Raw genomic sequence first — 18,388 nt, 5'->3', positions numbered from 1 at the left:
ATATATGGCCCTTTTAGTGGTAGATATTTAAAGAAAACAAAAACGTGGTGATCTCATGAATTACCTCACGTTGGCAGAAAGACACGGATGCCCATATTGCGTGGACACACACATCATTTTCAAAATGTTATTTCAGCAGTGTGTATTATTAAAAGGCATATTTAATTAAATAAAGATTAAATTACTTTATAATCCAGTGTCCTCAACATATTCCCATTCCCCTGGTTGGCAGTGTGGTGGGAGACAGCTGGTGTTACAGGCATCGCTAGAGGGCAAAGAGAAAGTCCACATTCTCTGGAGGCAGGAGTGAGGCCATTGCTGCAAAGCTCTCTGTTGAATCCTGTTTCATGTATGAAGCCCTGACATTCAATTCAAAAGTTTTTCTGTAAACATGGAAACATTATACTTTTTTATGGGATGTACTGCTATCTGATCACAACTGTATTAATAACTCCCCCACGTTGTTACTTCAGAGTTAATCCATTTATCTGCGCTATTTTTCAGGAAGGCCTAGTTATTTTATACATGGTACCACGGGGACCCATACAGTAAAATACGCAATGATTGGTCGATTTTTGCCTCCACAAAGTAGCCTCCACAGAATGTCCCTCTTGCTAGAGCCATTCCCTGGAGAATGACAACAAATAACTCAACCTAAATTCTGTGTTACGAGCGATAGAACGGTAGAACTCCTCCTGAGCCGTCGACATCTTTCGGCAAATTCCGACGCGTAAAACGAGGGACCTTTTCGACAAGTGCACTTCCTGTTTACGTTTTTGACAACCATTGGACTGACATTTGTATAGTTTCGAACAAGTCGTCGCCTTACTTTTAGCTAAACTTGGGCAAAACAAATAGCTTGTGTTACATAAGGACTAAAACTAGCTCACCAACTTTCAAATGAATTCATATGACAGAGGTTTATTGTGAACTGGAACACGTTTGGATTATTTTATAGCTGGCTATAGCTAGCTATATAAAAAATAGCAGTTTCGGCCGATCATCATAATTCTGAGGGCTGCTAGCTAACTAAAGTCAACGAAAATATTTTTTGTGTCGCTGTGTCTCGTAACATGGAGAACAAGTACAACCTCAAGAGTCCGGGTAAGTGAGACAAAACAAAGTTAGCTCTAGTCTAGCTGAGATTAACCAATGCCGAATTTACAGTCATTCTGCAGGTAGCGGCTACTATAGTAGCGAGTAGATTATGTAGCTAACTTGTACTACGACACCGTCTGCCCTTTTGGATGTCATTGCCAAGACAATTTGCTATAGAGGTTGGCAAGTGTTAAATTATCTGTATAGATATCAGCGAAGATGAATGCAAACTTGTTAATTCTATCTAACTAGCTACTGCTATGTTTAATATTGTTTGATCTGGTCAGCATTAGCAGGTGACGTGTTAGCATTTGATAGTTTACACGCCGATTAAGTATAACTATAACTTGCTGTTGTAAACATTTGTTGTATTATTCTGGTTTGATATAGACAACATCGCAATCCCCCCCCCCCCCCCCCCCCCCTTTTCTCTTCAAAATAGTGCAACTAGACCAGTTGGTTTTGGTTATGCCACGTATCCGAAAGTGAGGGCCACTGTTTGTTTTTCGAAAGATTTGCATTGGCCAAGGACAGACACCCACACACACACACACACACACACACACTCATGTACACACTCCTAGAATTCCCCTAAAAATGCCTGGTAGAATTCCCCTACAACTACCTGTTACATACCCAGTGGTCAAACAAGCATATAAAGTACTTTAATTACATGTTCCATAGGTTCTGAAAGGTCAATGTAGATTTGGTTTCCTGTGGGTTTTGTGAAGTGGTTCTGGATCTTTCTTTTTGCATTGGTCGTGATTTTACAGCCAAACCAGCCAGATTTGAGAGCTGTCTCTTTACTGAACTCAAACCCCTGTTGATCCACTCCCCTCATATACTGCTAACTCTCCTCTCCTACCTCACATCTGCCTTCACTTTGTTATTCGCACTACTGGAATGTCAATTTGCACTGCTGACTGTGTATTACAGTAACAACTATTAATATGCATCTTGGACTACAATACCTTAACTGGATTATGCTCATTTGCACTGCCAACTGTTATTTACAGTACCAACTGTTTACATTTGCATTTTTCACCGTCTTTCTAACTGTAATATGCAATCACTTTCCACTGCACTTATACACTTTTTTCGGATAGCTTCTGTCCATACTTTATTGCACTACACTGTATATCCTGCATTTGCTGCTATTGCACTTCTGCATTTCGTTGCCTTGTACCTGTACTTGTGTAATGACAATAAAGTTGAATCTGATCTGATCTGAAACCAATGTTTTCCTTGTTTGGAAAAATGTAATAGGAGATCTATGCCAAAAGCTGTATCACTTTCCTCGGGGATAGCCAACACCCATAACTTATATAGAGATTAGAATACACCTTTGATTTTAGAACAGAAAAATGCAGTGAAAAGGAATGGAAATTGTCCCCCAGACTGTGCTAGTCAGGAAAGGTGCTCCCAGGACACAATCAAAGGTCTCTGGACTCACCTAGGTATTGTGTCTTACAAGTTTCGGTTTGTTACGTAATAGTGGTCCCCCCACCCTACGGCGAGCTCAACAGTGAATCATCCCGGGCAGACACTAAAATGTGTTACATAACTCGATTTTGTGTGCAGGACTATAATCCTATCCCCATAGGCCGGCTGACCGAGCCCATGCCTGCCCGCCCTCCGTCTGAGTCAGGAGGGGCACGTCCAGGCAGCAGCTTCTCTCCTCACTCCCACTCACCCTCATTACGAGAGGGGAGATCGAAAGAGACTAACGTGGAGCTCTCAGCAGGGGGGCTGCTGTTAGAGAGTGTCCTGGCGTTCCCTCTGACGGCAGCATGAGGGGCTCGGGTCCAGCTGTCACTGCTGTCACTGCTGGCCGCTGCCCTCCACGCCTGGCCCTTGAGTGGTGATGATGTGACGGGCGTCTCCAGAGGGGTTTCTCACATGCCAAAGATCGGTTCTGAAGGAAGCAGTGCAACCGTATCGATCTAGCTGAGACACACTAAACCTCATTGGTTTGTTTTTGGGCTGTGGTTGATGATGAAGGCCGTCTTGATTGACAGAGTTAGGAAATCGGTCTTGATAATAGGTTTTTGTTTTCTCCCCTGAACAGTTGTGGCTATTGATGTACAGTAAACACTCAGGTCAGGGGGATATGGTGAGATGTTTACATAAGGTTTAATTCTCAGGATGAAGAATAGCACTGTCTGTCCCTTCCCTCAGTTCACATGGGGGTGGATTCTAAGGCAGCAGCACGACCCACATCAAGCTTATTTTCCATTTGCTTCCCCTGTCTTTGCCCAGCACTGTGGAGAGAGGCCAATGTTATGAGTGCCTCCTGCAGGTCCTTCAGCTGGAGCAGACCAGAGTCTAGCCTAATACCCAAACCAAATGAATTGCACTTGAGGACGATGGTTCTTGGAGTGCTCAGTGATACTCGGGGTTACATTCTACTCTGGACCGAGGTGTCACATGGCCACAGCCATCACACATCGCCAGGGCAACACCAAACTCTGGAGGTAGCATGGTAGACTACGCTCCTGTTAGGCCTATAGCCTGATATGTGGTTCTATAGATGTAATGGATGTAACATATTTTAAAGTGATCCATCTGTACAGGGCGATATGTTTAAGTGCAATGATACATGTAACTCCCATCTTAGTAATGGTCAAGGTCGGGTTTTGGTAATATCCAGCCTTGAGTGTCAATCAGGGCGAGCTTAACCAAATGAGTCTGGCAGCCGCTGACACGAGGAGGACTGGAGAGATGGAGCAGAGACTGAACGTTACCCAACAAGATGCCAGCCAGCCAGCCTGGCTTCTGCTGGCATCTGCCTTGCCCAGGGGATGAGGCGTGTGACTGGATGGCTTAGTGGCTCAACGCAGGTCAGAGTGTGAGCAGCCGTCGGCCTCCGTCTGAGAAGCTGTTTCCTAATCAGGATGGATGACACTTCCAAGGTGCTCTCACCGTGTGTGTCTGCTCTCTTCTGATAGTCCATCCATCTCCCCTCCGTCACGCTCCCCTCCCCTGCCGCTCCCTGCAGGTCGGCTTCCCAAGCGGCAGAGAGATACGGCAGGCTGCTGCTGCTGTACACAGCAGGGGGGAGAGGGGGTAGGAGCTCACTGGAGGGGCTTACAGCTGTGCAGCTCTCTACCCTGTACCTCTTTCTCCACACCGCTACCCACCACTATATAGTCCCACTCCCACATTCTTATTTATAGGCAGGGAAGAAACACAGACTGTTTTCTGCTTATAATCATACTCCAGGGATGTTCCCATCTTCCCCCACAGAGCCCTAGTGTGTGAATGCTTAATTCTGCCGCCAGGCTGTGTGTATGTGTGTGTATGCCTGTGTGTGTGTATGTGTGTGTGTATGCCTGTGTGTATGTGTGTGTATGCCTGTGTGTGTGTGTGTGTATGTGTGTGTGTATGCCTGTGTGTGTGTGTGTATGCCTGTGTGTATGTGTGTGTATGCCTGTGTGTATGTGTGTGTGTGAGGGGGCCTGCTGGGGAGGCGTGCCCCACTTTGGACAGAGCACTGTAAACTTCCAGCGGCTGTCAGGACAGCTTATACCACCCATCACCCTCACTGTCACCTCCGGACCACGGCTACTCGCGGTGTGGACTGAATATGGGTTTAAAACGCTGCAAGTTACAAACACACACACACATCCTCTCTAACTCTTGCTCGCTTGCTCTCTCCATCTCTCTCTGCCTCTTTCTCTCTCCCTCCTATCCTCTCTCTCCCTCCCTCTCTCTATATGCTGTAACCTTTTAGTTTCCTACAGTTCAGTACAGCTGCCTGCTCCTGTAGAACTCTATCTCTCTGGACGAAACCATCTTGAGTTGAAGCGTATGTGGTCGTAACAGCCGATTTTGACATTCTGAGATAGACCTGATCAATTGTGACATGTTTTAAACATGATTTCCAACTAACAGGGGACATAGTTGATGTTAGTGAGTGGAAAACCAGAGCAGTTTGACAGGAAGGGGCTGAGATGTTCATGATGAGGAGGAGGAAGCTGTGATGAGGTTTCTACTCCAGTTCTCGTGCTGTACCCTGAGCTGCCGTTTCACTGGAGCTTCAATCACAAGGCTCATCAGCTTTACTGGTTTGATGTTCTCTGTTGGAGCTGAACATTCCAAAATACTATTTTGGAAGTTCCAGAGTGATTGGGAAGTTTAGATTTCTTGTAGATTGGGGATGCAACAGAGATCCATCTGTCTACTCCAACGAACGGCATCAGCCAGAAGTAAAAAATCTGTTTCGTTAATAACTGGAAAAACAAATTCCACCAGCTAATAAAAATGAATCTGGTTGGCTGGGCCTTTAGGCTTCTATTAAGTGCTGATGGGCCTGTCGACCACAGGACGGTTTAGTCCCAACAGCCTTGTTCAGGCCAGTACCCTCTCCACAACCCTGTCCGCCCTAGTTTAAGTTTCAGTAAAAAGGAAGGAGAGGAAGTGAGAGGTCAAGGTGGCAAGAGGAGAGGTGGAGGAGAGGGAAAGTGGAGGAGAGGAGAGGAAATGAGAGGTAAAGGAGAGAAGGAAGGGAGAGGAGAGGTGGAGGAGAGAGGGGGAAGGTGGAGGAGAGGAAATGAGAGGTAAAGGAGAGAAGGAAGGGAGAGGAGAGGTGGAGGAGAGGGAGGGAAGGTGGAGTAGAGGGTGAAAGGGCTGAATCAGAGCTCACTTGTCACCATCCTTTCTCCGTCTTCCCAGTGCATGGCTCCTGATATCTCCATCCTCTCTGCCTGACACTCCTGGGGGTTGGATCAGATGGATCCTCCTCTCATCTCCCCACCCCTCCTCAGCCCCCCTCCGTCCAGCCCCCCTCCGTCCAGCCCCCCTCCGTCTAGCCCCCCCCTACATCCAACCTCCCCCAAACCATAGCAGGCCTCACTCGATTGGATTCCAAACCAATTCCGTCCCTCTCAATACCTCTTAGTTCCACATCCTTTTCCAATTACTTTCCAATTCCAGCACCATCTCGATTCCTCCTCAGTGGCCTGTTGGGATGGCTGTAACGCTGGGATAACAGAGCAGTGACACGGGGGTAAATGGCCCTGCCCTCTAATGACTTCTGGACTCCTGAATTGCGGGGCCCAGTTGGCGCAGTGTTGTCCACTGGAACACTGGCACCTGTTGTGTTGCCCCGGCGACCCTGTACAGAAGCATTACTGATGGGTTGACGTTTGATTGGAGTGACATCACGTCCTAACTCTCCCCACCAGCCTGGCCAGCAGGAGCCACAGGAACAGGCAGCCAGGAGCGCACTGAGCTGGTCACTGTCATGTCAAGCTGAAGCCTCCATGTGTCCTTTATGGTGAGAGAGATCCAGTGAGTAGCCAGGCAAGAGACTGGTCCTGGGAGCTGTGGCACTAGCCCCCTGCCCCGTTGTGCACCACCGAGCTGTCTCTCAGGCCTGAATACAAGCAGATGATTCCTGCTGTGTGTGAAGCTGTAAGTCCCCAGGGTTCAAATCCCCCCCTCCCCTCTGAGCCATCAGCTGAGGCGACTTCAGCTGCTGCCATTAATACCTGTTCTCCTACGCCTCCTCTTCCTAAGTCTTTTCAAAACAGAAACGTTTTTGCAGGTATTTGCTTTTAGAGCTTCTTTGTTCGTGATTTGATTTTTCGAGGAAGCGGTTCTCTCATGGAGCCGTTTCTCTCCACTGAGGAAAACAGATATTATTTCTGTACGACAGACAAGTTGAGCAGTACCTGCAAGCTACTCCCCTAACCATGGAAGACCTGTTTTCCTGCCCAGCATGCCATATCTCTGTGTGGGTGTTCCTGGTCTGGTCTTCAGCTGTCTCCCAGGACTCCATGCATCTCTCAGAGCAGCAGCCCAGTGTGATGGGAATGTGTGCCGACAGGGTAGTTAGACAGGAGAGGATGTGGCCTGCCAGCTCCAGGTCGTCACGCGGGAGCCGGGGGGGGCTGTCGGCTGCTTCTCCAAGTGGCGCTAATGAGTGTGTTTGTTTGTTTACAGCGGTGAAGAGGCTGATGAAGGAGGCTGCTGAGCTGAGGGAGCCTACAGAGCACTACCACGCCCAGCCACTGGAGGTGAGACCCCCTCGCAGCCCCGCACACACACACACACCATGCTCGCTCAGGCACACACTCATACACTAGGGATTAACCAAGTAACAGTTAACCGACAATACGAATGTTTACTGGTTAATACTATCGGTTAAACAGTGTTTCCAATTTAATGACAGTGTCACTGGATGTAGCAATCTTTCACTTTTCCAAGTGACAAAAAGTCGCATCTAGCGACTAGCAACAAATCTAGCGACTTTCTGCTGCTTTGGCAATCTCCGTTTTCGTTGTTGAGCAGCAGCTAAATAGCTTTATTGTATTGTAAGTCTTATTTTTATGGGTCACAGACACGTGTCCATTCTAAATTTTTCATGTTGGTTGAGGGATGATGGTCGTTGATGAGCGTCGGTTATCGGAAATGTCTTCCTCCAAAATGAGCACACACTGACACACACACTTTATGTTCACTACAACCAGTCCCTGTACGACTCATTACCCACACACAGGCCAGGCATGTGTTAAGATGTGCTTCTCTCTCCCTCCTTCTCTCTCTCCCCTCCCTACCTCTCTCTCTCTCTCACCTGCAGGATAATCTGTTTGAGTGGCACTTCTCAGTCCGCGGCCCCTCTGACTCAGACTTTGATGGGGGGGTCTACCATGGCAGGATTGTCCTCCCCCCAGAGTACCCCATGAAGCCCCCCAGCATCATCCTCCTCACAGTAAGTCTCCCCCCAATCCTCCTTCCGTCATATCCAGTCACGGGCTCCACAGTACCGCTGAAAGGCAGCTAATCAAAAGATCAAAGCGAGGTGGGAAGATGCCTGTTTCAGGGTGCTTCACACGGAGTGACTGGTGTCAGAACAAAGACACTGTTGCCTTTGCGTCGTCAGGGAGGATTTCTCTGGGTTTCGTGTGAACAAATGGAAAGGTTCCTTATTTTGAATTCCTTGCTCTGGCCTTAGAAAATCTGCACAAATGACAGGCTGAGCTTGTAGATCACAGAAGAAGTTTTTGTTTCTTTTTGTTTATACGTCCGGTGCTGTTCCTCCCTCCCTGTTAGCAGTCTTGTGGCAGGTTGGACCAGCTCCTTTGAAGGCTCTCTCTTTCTTCTCCTTACCATCTCCCCTCCCTTGTCTCACTCTGAAGACCGTCCTCTTGATCTGGGCCTGTTAAGCCGGCGCCTGCCCCTCACTGTGGATGTGCTTGTCTTTCAGCCCAACGGGAGGTTCGAGGTGGGGAAGAAGATCTGTCTGAGTATTTCTGGGCACCATCCGGAAACCTGGCAGCCATCCTGGAGCAGTAGGTATCCCTGTAGCCAGACCCCGTCTGCTACCAGACACACACCCACCCCTGCTCCCCTCCACCACCTCCAGCCCCCACCCTCCTGTCAGTCCTCCAATCTCTCCCTCCTGTCCTCCAGTCCCCCAGTCCCTCAGTCCTCCTGTCCTCCTGTCCTCCAGTCCCCCAGTCCTCCAGTCCCCCAGTCCCTCAGTCCCCCAGTCCTCCAGTCCCCCAGTCCCTCAGTCCTCCAGTCCCCCAGTCCTCCTGTCCTCCAGTCCCCCAGTCCTCCAGTCCCCCAGTCCCTCAGTCCTCCTGTCCTCCAGTCCTCCAGTCCCCCAGTCCCTCAGTCCCCCAGTCCTCCAGTCCTCCAGTCCCCCAGTCCCTCAGTCCTCCAGTCCCCCAGTCCTCCAGTCCCCCAGTCCTCCAGTCCCCCAGACCTCCAGTCCCCCAGTCCCTCAGTCCTCCAGTCCTCCAGTCCCCCAGTCCTCCAGTCCTCCAGTCCCCCAGTCTCCCAGTCCTCCAGTTCCCCAATCCTCCAGTCCCCCAGTCCTCCAGTTCCCCAATTCTCCAGTCCCCCAGTCCTCCAGTCCCCCAGTCCTCCAGTCCTCCAGATGCTGCGCTAGTGCTCATACCAACCCATCTCTGCTCACTGACTGGCACAACCCAAACAGTAAAACAAACAAGGAAGTAAGACTTTTCCATTAAAATGAAGAATATATACATGATGCTATTTTGACGGGGTGCTTTTGTTGTTCTAGATGCTGTTCTCTAGTCAGTTTTAGCGACTTCAATGAGTCGACTACTGGAATGGAGTCAAAATGGTGGATGACTGCGGACCTTTGGATGAATGGGTCCCTGACAGTTGAGCTGGGCGTGTCTTATGTTAGCAGACGAAGATCCATCCATCCACATTACTTCTGTACTGCCAACATGTCCCTCTCCCTTGGCCTGTTTTCAGGCATCATTCATCCGTCCACGTTACTTTCAATCATAAAACATGAACATGTAATTAGAGTAGAAAATTCAAAGGGAGAATTGTCTGTAGATCCCCTGCATTGCATTTATCTCCATTTCTTCTCGTTTGTTTTGACCAAATATAAGCTTAGCTCTCATTAAAGCGAGGGATTAATAACACAATGGGATCCCATGGTGACAAACAAAGGGTTGTAATGGAGCTGTGAAGGCGGGCTGTGACTCACACATGTTATCTCCCCCGCTGGGCCCCCTGGTGTCTCATGTAGCCTCCCACACCCTGTCCTCCTCCTGGCCTCAGTCTGGCCTCAGTCTGGCCTCAGTCTGGCCTCACCCTGGCCTCAGTCTGGTCTCCTCCTGGCCTCAGTCTGGCCTCAGTCTGGCCTCAGTCTGGTCTCCTCCTGGCCTCAGTCTGGCCTCACCCTGGCCTCAGTCTGGTCTCCTCCTGGCCTCAGTCTGGCCTCAGTCTGGCCTCACCCTGGCCTCCTCCTGGCCTCAGTCTGGCCTCCTCCTGGCCTCAGTCTGGTCTCAGTCTGGTCTCCTCCTGGCCTCAGTCTGGCCTCCTCCTGGCCTCAGTCTGGTCTCAGTCTGGTCTCCTCCTGGCCTCAGTCTGGCCTCCTCCTGGCCTCACCCTGGCCTCAGTGTGGCCTCACCCTGGCCTCAAAGTATTTTTCCCCTGACTTTTTTCATGTACACTTGTCATCTCTGATTGGTGCTCTTTTCATTCTGAGAGTTTTATATATTTTATTTTAGTTTATCAGTGACTTGCAAGTTAGTGAGTTCAGAGGGCCCAGGTGGAACCCAGAGGGTGAGGTCAGAGGGCCCAGGTGAGGCCCAGAGCAGTGAGGTCAGAGGGCCCAGGTGAGGCCCAGAGCAGTGAGGTCAGAGGGCCCAGGTGAAGCCCAGAGCAGTGAGGTCAGAGGGCGCAGGTGAGGCCCAGAGCGGTGAGGTCAGAGGGCCCAGGTGAGGCCCAGAGCGGTGAGGTCAGAGGGCCCAGGTGAAGCCCAGAGCAGTGAGGTCAGAGGGCCCAGGTGAAGCCCAGAGCAGTGAGGTCAGAGGGCCCAGGTGAAGTGGGCCGGTCCTGTTGTTGGCCCTCGTCCTCAGTGAGGAAGGTGTTCATGTCAGCTGGAGGCTGTGAGGCTGGCCGGCCAGTGTCCTCAGCGAGGCTGTAAATCCAGGCTTACGCTGGAAAACAAAGCATTACTCCCGCTTACGTAACCCGGGGGCTCAACTTGACAGAATGTGCTGTCTTTCCTGTGATTTAACCAACTCTCTTCATTCACAGCGGCAGCACAGCTTGTTTTTTAGTTTTACCTCTTTTCACGTTTCTCATTCCCCCCCCCCCCCCCCCCCCCCCCGTTTCTGTTCCAGTAAGAACGGCACTAATAGCTATAATCGGATTCATGCCGACCAAAGGAGAGGGGGCGATAGGATCCCTTGATTACACCCCGGAAGAGAGAAGAGCCCTGGCCAAAAAGTAAGATTGATCCGACCAGAGCCCTCCCATTCCACACCACGGCTATGGATGAGCGCTGATCAATAAAGTGTGTGTAGCAGTAGTAGTTCCAATCTCTGTTAGCTGTTAGCATTTGTTGGGGTCAATGTAACCTTGCATATTATTAAACACATGCACCTAATATAAGTAATACCTTCACCATGAACCAGTTTTGACATCCTAGATCGTTCTAGCTGAGCTTAAGAGAACATATGTTCTGGGTTCATAGGTTCTGGCGGGGGGGGGGGGGGGGGGGGGGGGGGGGGGGGGGGGAGGAGGTTATCGAACACACTCAAGCAGAAAACATTGCTTGTGCGAGCATGTCATGTGATTAACACCTGGACCATGGACAAAGAGCTGTCTCATTACATGGACCACTAGGGGGTGATCTGACAGTTTCCTCCACGCCCCCCCCCAGGAAGATGAGGTTTGCCCTCCACATGTTGGGACCTGTTGTAGTTTATTCTTGCTCTTTTGTAGTCTGTTTCCACCGAGGGACCTAACAAAGATGTGGGCATGTTGAAGACATGTTGAAGAGAGTCCAGATGACTAACTCCTCCATTAACACATAAGGATGGGGTCTTTAGCGACTGGCCGTTTCATTATCACACGCAGATGAGAAGTGACAGAAGCACAAACCACCCGTCTATAAATACACCCAGGCATCTCTCTCTGATGAAAAGACTGTTATTCCACAAAGGCTGAGGCTGTGGGTGAGACAGCACTTCGCTTTGATTCTCATCTCCTGTCGCTGCGCTCCCGGTAATTGTGAGAGTTGTCAGTCAATGGGAGCTTCAACCCCCCCCCCAGCAAACGAACACAGCGGCTTCATGAAAGTAAACTGTACAAGAAGTTTCTTGGCTGCTGTTATGTCACACGGTATTCATGCTAAAGTCGGGTACATAACACACAGGCTTACCCACATTGCAGAGGGTTTTTTATCTGCCGGTCAAAATACAATAATGGGGGGAAGAAGAAAGAAAAAAAACTGCTGCACTGCGAGATCAGTCGGATTGTCATGGATTTGGTTTGGCTATCTGTGTGTTTTGGGTATCAGGGCTTGCCAGCCTGTGCCTCCTGGACAGATGGGGCCTAGTCCATGTTCGGGTGGGGAACCTAGGGCTTTCAGTTGGCATGTGACTCACGACTACTAAAGTATTCTTCTTAATCGTCTGGCTTGTCATCATCTGGTTCAATCTGAGCGAGGAGACTCAGTCGACAGACCACATTGCAGACGTTTCAAAGTGTTAGATGATGGATGTTCAGAGGGAGTGAGGGGGAGCGAGGGGGAGAGCCAGCCAGTCTCCGAAGCTCCAGACTCCCCCAGCAGACTTGATGAGCAGCCGGCTCGGGTTCCTCTCAGCATGGTGCCTCCACACAGGGTGGAGATGTCTTAAGCTTCAGCGCTACGCTGACATGTCCTGTGAAGAACTACAGGCTCATGTCGTGTCTCAGTGAGCTCTCTGTCATGTGAGCCAGTTCTTCACAACCTGGTTTCCATGGCTCCCCAACCTGGATGCACTTCCTGGTCTCCTTCTGGTTTGCTCTGAACTCCTGGCGAGGACCAGAGTGCAAGGAGACAGTCCATAGTGTGCGGTTTGAAATGACAGTTTGTTGTTCACGGCAACTCCGCCCCTGACGTAAGCGGTTCTTATTCGTAGAGTTTAGTAAAGCAGAGTTTTGGTGCTACTTTGGAACCAGTTTTCCGGGTTCAGAGTTAGTTCTTTTGTCGCCAATATGCAAAGAAGTGATTTGAGATTAGGCACCGGCACCTGCCCGGCACTCAAACTGCCCAGGTGGAAAAGAGGTCTCAGACCAGCGTGACACCAGAGGAAAGCATCGACTCCCTTAATGCTCCCTAATGCAGCCAAATCCATCCAGTCCATCTTTTGGCTTTATGGGACGCTATGAGTAAAATGATGTGGCCTCAGACACCCGCTGGGTTTACACACTGAGCTAAACCGTGCTCCTCTACACCTAGCTTCTTACATCAATCCATTGACTGCATGGACATTGTTGTGGTTTTCTAGTAAACGCCTGTGAAAATGGATTTGTCCAGATGCTCAGCTGGTGTTGATGTGATACTTCAGTAAGGCGTGCAGCAGAGGGTTCTGTGGTAGATGTGTGAGTGAGTGAGGACTGGACTGGCAGGAGACGTGCAGGACAGGTATGTCTGACCGTCTGGTGGGAGTTTGACTCACCGAGGAGTGATGAAGATTGACGTGCGTCTGTAGACACTTGCAGGTGTTATGGGAGAAATCACACTGCTCGTCGGTCCTCTTCGCGCTGCACGTCAGTCCTCTTTGCGCTGCTCGTCAGTCCTCTTTGTGCTTCTCGTCGGTCCTCTTTGCGCTGTTCGTCGGTCCTCTTCGCGCTGCTCAACGGTCCTCTTTGCGCTGCTCGTCGGTCCTCTTTGTGCTGCTCGTCGGTCCTCTTTCAGTCATCTTTCCCCTCACTGGGTAGGGTGAAGTGCCTTGCCCAAGGACACAACGTCGATTGGCACGGCCGGTAATCAAACCGGCAACCTTCTGAGTAATAGCCCGACTCCCTAACCGCTCAGCCATCTGACTCATCTGATGCGTGAGCAAACACATGTTCTGTCAAACCCCCAGCCTCAGAGCCTCACATGCGTGTCCAGGCTCTAACGCTTAGTGTTGTGACCCTGCGATAGATCCCTGGACTTCTGCTGTGAGGCCTGTGAATGCTCCACTCGGACGGCCCTGCTGTCCCTCTCCCCCAACAGCACGCACAGCCCTGCCGATGCCAAGGCCAAAGAACTCGCCCAGCAGATCAAATTCAAGGTACTGTGATCGTCTACTGGATGGTGTATTCTAAGCGTCCTTGAGCTCCAGCAAGGCACTATAAAAATCAAACGTAATATTATTACTTCCTGCTGGTTGAAATTCTTGTGAAGTGAGTTTTTTTCTTTTCTTCCAGAACTCCTTAGCTGCCAATATGGAAATATGTTTCTGTGTCTTAACCTCAGTCTACATCTAGAAGTCGTAGTAAAAAACCTGGGATTTTACATTTGAAGACTTGCTCAGCATTCTCAAATACACTGGAGTACATTGTATTTGACAGCAGTTGTGTGTGTGTGTGTGTGTACTTGCATTCATGCTTGTGTGACTGTGTGTGTCTGCAGGCAGAGTCCAGCTCGTCCAGCCTCTCCAGCGAGAGCGCCGGAGCGTCCAGCGATACCTCCGCCAGCTCCCAGGGACAAAGCTTAGGTCTGGAGGAACAGGGGTCCTCTGAGGGCCTGGGGGAGCAGGTAGGAGACACGGCCAACCCAGCACCCACAAACCCCCACAGCACGCTATGTTTGTCACCAATGTGGGAAGAAAAACCGTTGGGGGAAATTCGCCACGCCGAGGGGATTAGCTGCATCTTCTACCACTTGGTTATGTTCCCTCCTTTCCAGAGGAATGGGACGGTGAGACATGATTACACCCCCTCATCAGCAAGTCCTGGAGTCTGTTATCTCGTTGATTCCGAGGTATTAGATTCCAACCCCATTAAAGGCTCATTATGTGAGCTATGAGACTGAGCTGTGGGGGGTCTATGTGCCCCTCCCTGGGGGGTCAGGGATTAAGAGCAGAGTATGGCTCTGTTGTGGTTGTGGTTGTTCTGTAAATGATCCCTCATCTCTGATAGTGCTTTATGTAACGGCTGGCTCGCACCGTGTTGCCACAGCACGCCGCCAACAGGAAATCACGCCTAATGGCTTCAGAAGTAATGGCAGCGCACGGTGACACGGCTGTACTCAGGCCCTGACCGTACCCTCTCACCACGCGCTGCACCAGGGGGGAACATGAGAAGGGCTTTCATATCTGGATATCTAGGCTTTAGTGTAGAGCTGTGTTTGCGCTGTTTTAAGGTTCATATACTTATGATTTATATGATTTCAGGAAGATAAATGGATGGATTGGTGGATAATCTATATCCAGTGAGGAAGGCAGAGTGAAGGGGCTGTTGATTGACAGAGAGGGGGCAGAGTCAGGGATTTGGCCCTCAGTCCAATCTGAAATCAAGTGTGTGGGCTGTAGGGGAATGGTCAAGGACTCACCATCTGTTGTGGGGGTGACAACACGCTGACGTAAGCCTATCACAGGACAGAGGGCTACCAGACAGCCTGTCACAGGACAGAGGGCTACAAGACAGCCTGTCACAGGACAGAGGGCTACCAGACAGCCTGTCACAGGACAGAGGGCTACAAGACAGCCTGTCACAGGACAGAGGGCTACCAGACAGCCTGTCACAGGACAGAGGGCTACCAGACAGAGTTTGTCACAGGACAGAGGGCTACCAGACAGCCTGTCACAGGACAGAGGGCTACAAGACAGCCTGTCACAGGACAGAGGGCTACCAGACAGCCTGTCACAGGACAGAGGGCTACAAGACAGCCTGTCACAGGACAGAGGGCTACCAGACAGCCTGTCACAGGACAGGGCTACCAGACAGCCTGTCACAGGACAGAGGGCTACCAGACAGCCTGTCACAGGACAGAGGGCTACCAGACAGCCTGTCACAGGACAGGGCTACCAGACAGCCTGTCACAGAACAGGGCTACCAGACAGCCTGTCACAGGACAGGGCTACCAGACAGCCTGTCACAGGACAGGGCTACCAGACAGCCTGTCACAGGACAGAGGGCTACCAGACAGCCTGTCACAGGACAGGGCTACCAGACATCCTATCACAGGACAGAGGGCTACCAGACAGCCTATCACAGGACAGAGGGCTACCAGACAGCCTGTCACAGGACAGAGGGCCACCAGACAGCCTGTCACAGGACAGGGCTACCAGATAGCCTATCACAGGACAGAGGGCTACCAGACAGCCTGTCACAGGACAGAGGGCCACCAGACAGCCTGTCACAGGACAGGGCTACCAGACAGCCTGTCACAGGACAGGGCTACCAGACAGCCTGTCACAGGACAGAGGGCCACCAGACAGCCTATCACAGGACAGGGCTACCAGACAGCCTATCACAGGACAGAGGGCTACCAGACAGCCTGTCACAGGACAGGGCTACCAGACAGCACCATCAAACACACTCAAGTAATCACACATGGTTTCAGCAGTGTTATTTTGCTGTCCTTATTTACAGCAGATAATGGATCACTGTTCACTGTCACTGTTCAATGATCACTGTTTCCTTTCCCAACATACCTGCTTGACAGCCTCCCTCCAGCCGGGTCCTCACTTAGTGGAACGTGTCATTCTGTAAAATAACCTGCCTGCTGCCACAGTGCTCATGTGTATTCATCAACCCAAGGAATACTCTGAAAAAAACCATCTACTCCTTCACCAGTTTGAGCTTTTTATAGGTACTGCACTAGCTTTTTGAGGTTTTTTAATGGACGTAATTGATTTGACTCTTTTCACAAACTTGAAAAGCAATGTTTGAAAGGAAAGGGTATTTCTAAGTCTTGCTAATGTGTTAATCTAAAAAAGCTCTTAAATTCGACACACTTTGAAATGGCGTGAGAGCAGAAACACTGATCTATTAGTGGAAGAAGCCCAGTTGTGATGGCCCCACGCCATCAACACGACACTGAGTGTGCGAGCGTGTGTGTGTGGGTGGGTGTGTGTGTGTGTGCGAGCGTGTGTGTGTGTGTGCGAGCGTGTGTTTGTGTGCGAGCGTGTGTGTGTGTGTGCGAGCGTGTGTGTGTGTGTGCGAGCATTTGTGTGTGCGAGCGTGTGTGTGTGTGTTCTGATCCGGTGTGTGTGTGTGTGTTCTGATCCGGTGTGTGTGTGTGTGTTCTGATCCGGTGTGTGTGTGTGTGTTCTGATCCGGTGTGTGTGTGTTCTGTTCCGGTGTGTGTGATCTTATCCCTCCAGTCAGAATCAGCTCCAGCAGAGGATCAGGCCGGCCCCCCTCCCGCCGGCCCCCCTGCCGCCGGCCCCCCTGCCGCCGGCCCCCGCTCCCTCAGCCCCCGGCAGCGCAGAGCCCAGCAGCAGGGCCAGGCCCAGGCCCAGAGGGAGCCCCCTAGCCGGCCCATCTTCCCTGCCTTCCCCGTGGCCCCACCCCCCCCTCAGGACGGCAGCCACACAGGCTCCGTGGTGCTCATCCTGCTGCTCACCCTGGCCCTGGCCGCGCTCATCTTCCGTAGGGTCTACCTGACACAAGAGTACAAGTTTGACTATGAGCTGTAACAACGCTGCTAACACACGCACCCACTGCCACCCCCCCCCCCTGCCTCCTACCCCTCCCCCCTCCTACCCCTCCCCCCTCCTACCCCTGGCTGGACAAACGGTGACGGCCCAGGGACCTGGAGATGCGTGGTGGTCAGCTCTGTGTGCAGAGGGCTCCTGCTGGCCTGGTGCGGTGCTCTCCCCAGGACAGACCACTGGGTTCACAGTCTGGGTGTGCTGCATTCCTGTGGAGGTCATGGTTCCCTCACCACAACACCTCCCCAGGGGTTATAACTGCTCTCTGTAGAATGTGTTTTTAAGGTGAGTCTGGTGTCCAACCTCGACGTCAACAAACGAAGACTTCCTTTTGGTTTTTATTTCATCTTAATTTTTGGGGTTTGTTGCTCGCTCTCAATATTTAAAGTCAATGGTTTTAACTCGTCTAAACTATGAAGGCTTGTGTTGGTCTCTTGATACTTTATGTAATTGTTCCATTTGAAGTAAAATGCCAACCTGCACATTAGTTATCATAGCTTCCTGTGACACAGCCATTTTGAAAAACTGAGATTGCTTACATTTCAAGCTTTCCTGCTTTTACAAGTATTTAGTTTATCAATGATTCAGATGTCTGTTGAGCAAGGGAAAAAACCTATTGACCTGACATTGTCTTGGTTTAGCTCAGGTCCTGTACACAGAGTGACAGATGAATGCGCTGTTATCTATCTGTCTGGGAGCTGATGCAGGACTTGTGTGGGTGGAGACATTGTTCTCTCGGAGCATTTTTGGACCAGAACAGATAAGTTCTCTCTTAGTACTGTTCTCATGACGTTCATGGTCAATGTGATCGGATAGACTACCTCAGGGTGGAATGAGTCCATTGACCAAGAACCATATTGTTTTTAAGATGATATAATGCATCTGTTCACATCCTCAGTTACCATGGCTAAACCCTAAATATGGACACTGTAATGGAAATAAATTCTTTGAATAAAAATACTGATACTTTGCTAGTGTTGTGTCACTCTTAATAATTGGTCTCTCCAGTTCTCTCAAATTCTCTAATTTTAAGTTTATTTGAGCAAGAATTAGCAGTGGGTTAGTTACCAATCAACAGTATGTTGCCAGGGAGCCTGTCTGACTTAATACATTATTTAACCTAACCTTATCTACCAACTCTGATCTTCAATTGTACTAGGTTATATTCTGAAAACTTGAAATAAAAATACCACCTGCTGTAGATCATATAAAATGAGACAACAAGCTGAATATATTAATTATTTTACAAAAGAGTAGGCCTGTAGACAGCTGTGTAAATATAAGAACGTGTTACGTCAGTTGATCGAGGATGCCCTGGATGCGGTCACACTAATCTGGAGCTGCGCGGAGCCGTGGTCCAGAGCGTGAAAACCGCT

The 18,388-nt window shown here is 50.2% G+C and overlaps 1 protein-coding gene across 1 annotated transcript; it reads left to right on the top strand.

Moving 5' to 3' along the window:
* Window positions 1-744: 744 nt before the first annotated feature.
* On the top strand, window positions 745-17,981 carry ube2j1 (ubiquitin-conjugating enzyme E2, J1). The gene is made up of 8 exons (XM_047021526.1): window positions 745-1,104; window positions 7,045-7,118; window positions 7,682-7,813; window positions 8,309-8,393; window positions 10,719-10,824; window positions 13,514-13,643; window positions 13,985-14,110; window positions 16,683-17,981. Exons 1-8 carry the CDS (start codon window positions 1,074-1,076, stop codon window positions 16,995-16,997), a joined length of 999 nt encoding a protein of 332 aa, XP_046877482.1. The 5' UTR covers window positions 745-1,073; the 3' UTR covers window positions 16,998-17,981.
* The last annotated feature ends 407 nt before the right edge of the window (window positions 17,982-18,388 follow it).

This window comes from Hypomesus transpacificus, chromosome 6 (genome assembly GCF_021917145.1).
Source record: "Hypomesus transpacificus isolate Combined female chromosome 6, fHypTra1, whole genome shotgun sequence".
NCBI lineage: Eukaryota > Metazoa > Chordata > Actinopteri > Osmeriformes > Osmeridae > Hypomesus > Hypomesus transpacificus.
Note: the sequence above shows the minus strand (reverse complement) of the source record. Positions and strands in the feature narration are given on the sequence as shown.

What these genes read in the sequence shown, in the direction of transcription:
- ube2j1 (XM_047021526.1), top strand. Translation starts at nt 1,074, where the DNA reads ATGGAGAACAAGTACAACCTCAAGAGTCCGG. An exon ending in CCAGCATCATCCTCCTCACA is followed by an intron (nt 7,814 to 8,308) that starts GTAAGTCTCCCC and finishes CTTGTCTTTCAG; the next exon opens with CCCAACGGGAGGTTCGAGGT. An exon ending in CCCAGCAGATCAAATTCAAG is followed by an intron (nt 13,644 to 13,984) that starts GTACTGTGATCG and finishes GTGTGTCTGCAG; the next exon opens with GCAGAGTCCAGCTCGTCCAG.